Source organism: Carcharhinus amblyrhynchos, chromosome 4 (genome assembly GCF_965287045.1).
Source record: "Carcharhinus amblyrhynchos chromosome 4, sCarAmb.v2.hapA, whole genome shotgun sequence".
NCBI lineage: Eukaryota > Metazoa > Chordata > Chondrichthyes > Carcharhiniformes > Carcharhinidae > Carcharhinus > Carcharhinus amblyrhynchos.
Genome location: NC_137327.1, coordinates 116,138,903 through 116,143,024, shown reverse-complemented (window position 1 = coordinate 116,143,024; position 4,122 = coordinate 116,138,903). Strand labels below are relative to the sequence as shown.

Here is a 4,122-nt window from a genome sequence, read left to right as displayed (position 1 = left end):
TGGGGCTCTTCTCCTTAGAAAGACAGAGATTAAGGGGGATCTGATAGAGGTGTATAAAATAATGAAGGGAATAGATAGAGTCAACAGTGGTAGGCTTTTCCCTAGATTGGGGACAGTTACGAGAGGTCACGATCTAAGGGTGAGGGGGGAGAAGTATAATTTGGATACGAGAGGAAGGTTTTTCACGCAGAGGGTCGTGGGGGTATGGAACGCGCTACCAAGTAAGGTGGTGGAGGCAGGCACGTTGGACTTGTTTAAGGTTTACTTAGATAGACACATGAGCGAAACAGGGATGGAGGGTTATAGTAGACGGTATTAAATAGGGTCAGAGCCTCGGGACGACACCGGAAATGTAGTATTACATGTTAATGTTTTGTCTTTTTTAATCCACAGGTGTCGGTCCACCTTGTTGTCAAACGAGGGGCATGCACACGGTGGGTCGTGCGTGGGCTGCTCTTGGAGGTTCCAAGAGTGGCCTAGTACTTCGTGTCGTTGTGTGTGCTTAGTCCTGGACCAGCAGACGGGCACCACAACAGCTCAGTGACTATCACTGCTAGCTGTGCGGATACATGGATTTGGGCCTGTGGCTGTGGGAGTTTGCACATTCTCCCTGTGGTTGCGTGGGTTTCCTCCGGGTGCTCCGGTTTCCTCCCACACCCCAAAGATGTGCTCTTAGGCTGATTGGTGTACCAAATTGACACTATTCTCCCCTGAATCTGGCTACATTAGGGGTACCATTCACATACACACAGGGCAGGGTAGGTGTAGGAAAATGCTTTGTTGAAGGGGCGGCATGGGCTCGTTGGGCCGAAGGGCCTGTTTCCTGTGCTGGGTTGTTCTTTGTTCTATAACAATTCTGAAAGAGCATTGTAATTGATAGGTCTAGAGGTATGGAATGCATGAATGAGAGTTAAAGCAGCAGAAGAGTCGATACAGGGTGGGATTGAGCAATGTTAAGAGGGAGCTGGATGTGATCCTTATGGCTAAAGGGATCAAGGGGTATGGAGAGAAAGTGGGAGAGATACTGAAAGTGCATGATCAACCATGATCACATTGAATGGTGGTGAGGTTCGAAGGGCCAAATGGCCCACTTCTGCACCCATTTTCTACGTTACAGAGGTGGATGCAGACATTCATCATGATGGTGTGGAATGTGGCTTCAGTTTTTGAGAGTGAGGTTAGTAGCGAGGCAATAACCTGATTGCTGTACCAAGTAGCCATGTAAAAACACAGAGTACACCCCCTCTCTATGGCTGGGGGCAGGTGGACTATGATGGTCACAAGTTTTGCAGCCTCATCTGGTCATCCAGTCCCTCCTACACACTGCTAACCACTCTCTTCAGCTTCTGGCTGCCTGTCTCCATCATGGTAGGCTGTTACTGCGTGGTGTTCAGGGCCGCTCGAAGGCAGAATGCTCTGGTTCACCCAACCCAACTCAACATCCAACTGGATGTGATAGGATCTGATTTGCTGATGTCAGCTCAGTAAGGAGTTGGTAATGTGATGTTGTGTGATTTCAGGTGACTCTGGAATTGATCAGCATAAACCCTAAGGAGCTGAAATGAGGAGAGAGACTTGGAGCAAGTCAGGATTCCCAAGATGAAAGGACAGCTTGAAAATCATCAACCTGCTCAGAGTTACTGGCACCAATTGAGGAAGGTGGAAGGGCTGGGAGTGAGAGGTCAGGGGGTTCCCAGATACTCAGGGACATGGCTGGACTCTCACTCCATGGTAACATCACTAACTCAACCCTTTGGGTTGGAACACAGAACCTCTCTACAGACGATTTGCTAAGGATCGTTCTGGTCTCCACCTTCCTTTGCACCTCACTCTTCGCCAACACAATGGTGCTGATGGTGTTTCAGAGGAAACCCCAGTTGCTACACGTGGCTAATCGTTTTATTTTTAACCTCCTGCTGGCTGACCTGCTGCAAACGGTCATAGTGATGCCACTGGTGATTGTAGGCAGTATCCCCTGGATCCAACCACTGAACAGAGGCCTTTGCAAGATGCTGGTTGTCTTGATGCATCTCTTTGCATTTGCTGGTGTCAATACCATAGTTGTGGTCTCTATTGACAGATATTTGGCTATCATCCATCCCCTGTCCTACCCCACCCGAATGACAACAAGAAGAGGCAATAACCTGATTGTTTTTACATGGCTGCTTGGTACAGCACAGAGTACACCCCCTCTCTATGGCTGGGGGCAGGTGGGCTATGATGGTCACAAGTTTTGCAGCCTCATCTGGTCATCCAGTCCCTCCTACACGCTGCTAACCACATTCTTCAGCTTCTGGCTGCCTGTCTCCATCATGCTGGGCTGTTACTGCGTGGTGTTCAGGGCCGCTCGAAGGCAGAATGCTCTGGTTCACCCAACCCAACTCAACATCCAACTGGATACGACTAACACTTCTATTTCACGTTTGGAGGCCAGAGCTCATCACCGGCGCTTTCATTGTCACTGCAAAGCTGCTCGAGTCGTCTTTGTCATCATGTCCTCCTATATCCTCAGCATGGGCCCATACAGCATCCTGAGCACTATGACTATCAGCAGGTCCAAGCCCCCAGCACCCTGGCTCACCACAGTGGCTCTGATCCTCTTCTACTGCCAGTGCTGCATCCACCCGTACATCTACGGTTACATGCACCGGAGTGTCAGGAGGGAGTTCTTCATCCTACTAAGCGGCTCTTGCTGTGCACAGCTGCAAGCCAGGAACTCTCAGCTGGACAGTGATTTTACCATGACAGACAGCAAGCTTTTCCACTCCCATTTTTCTACAGGAGTTTCTCGAGTCTGTGCCCTCAAATCTTGGGAAGAAGCAACTGTCTCTTCATTAACTCCCGCAGACATCCCCAAACCACAGAGTCCCAAAGATTATTGTAGGGAGACAGTATCAACTAGCTGTAGCTCAGAGAATGAACTGCAACTCCTGCCCAGCCAACCATCTGACAAAGGAATGAAATAAAAACTGATCTCCACGACCCCTCTTAATCTAAAGAACCAACCAATGGACACTATTTATTTGCACATATTGAATTTGTCTAAAATGTTAATGCAGTTATCTACAAAAAATATTGTAATACATAGTAGAATAACTTTTATATGGCTGGAAAAGCAGAATTTTCTAATTAATGCTGGAATATTTCAAAGTGTATAATGTTAAACCTTCTGAAATTTATGATCCTGGAAATTACAAAGTGGAATACCTGTATAGTGGTTCTTGATCAATAAGCGGTTATGAGAAAAACATCAGCCATGATTGAATGGCAGAGCAGATTTGATGGACCAAGTGGCCTAATTCTGCTCCTGTTTCTTATGGTCCTCATACAAATGTCCATAGATCCATGGATATCCACAAAACAATGTGAAATGTGAGATGAACAGCCAATGTGCAATGGTGAACAGGCTGGCTGTCTCACCCAGGGATGCAAGAAAATGCAGACTCTGCAGTAAAAAGCAGGAACATCCATGTCACAGATATCTGCAAGAAAACATCTCCTTAAAAGCATTATATAATTTAGATGGGGCTTGGTGATTACTAACCCATTTGTGAAAGGCTCCTTCCACCCAGGAAGTTTGAGAACCACTGGACTAGCATAAGATGACAGCAAATCTATTGTTTAACAATGAGTTTCAACACATTTAAAATATTTTTCCACCTTACACAATGGTAACACCTCAAAAAGTCAACCAGGAAAGGGCAATAAATGTGGCCTTGCCAACTTCTCAGATATATGTTTTAAAAAAGTTGTTGGGTTGAAAAATTTCAGAACAATAGGTTAACTGTCAATCCACCTCCTTACTTCCACATCCCATAGTCAGGGTTATTGATCATTGTTTCCTATAAACTGTCTGATCTCAGTGGCTCTGGAAAAAAATTTAAACGGGGTGCACTTCAGAGTCATAGAGGTTTACAGCATGGAAGCAGGCCCTTAAGCCCAACTTGTCCATGCTGCCCAGTTTTTACCATTAAGCTGGTTTCAATTGCCTGCATTTGGCCCATATCCCTCTATACCCATCTTACCCAATTAACTGTCTAAATGCTTTTTAAAAGACTTCACCGAATGGTTACAGGAACAGGAGGAAGCTATTCAGCCTATCATGTCTGCACCAACTCTCCC

The 4,122-nt window shown here is 46.3% G+C and overlaps 1 protein-coding gene across 1 annotated transcript; it reads left to right on the top strand.

Moving 5' to 3' along the window:
- Window positions 1-1,709: 1,709 nt before the first annotated feature.
- Window positions 1,710-3,135, top strand: gpr101 (G protein-coupled receptor 101). The gene has a single exon (XM_080188025.1). The coding sequence runs from the start codon at window positions 1,710-1,712 to the stop codon at window positions 2,964-2,966; it is 1,257 nt and encodes a 418-aa protein (XP_080044151.1). The 3' UTR covers window positions 2,967-3,135.
- The last annotated feature ends 987 nt before the right edge of the window (window positions 3,136-4,122 follow it).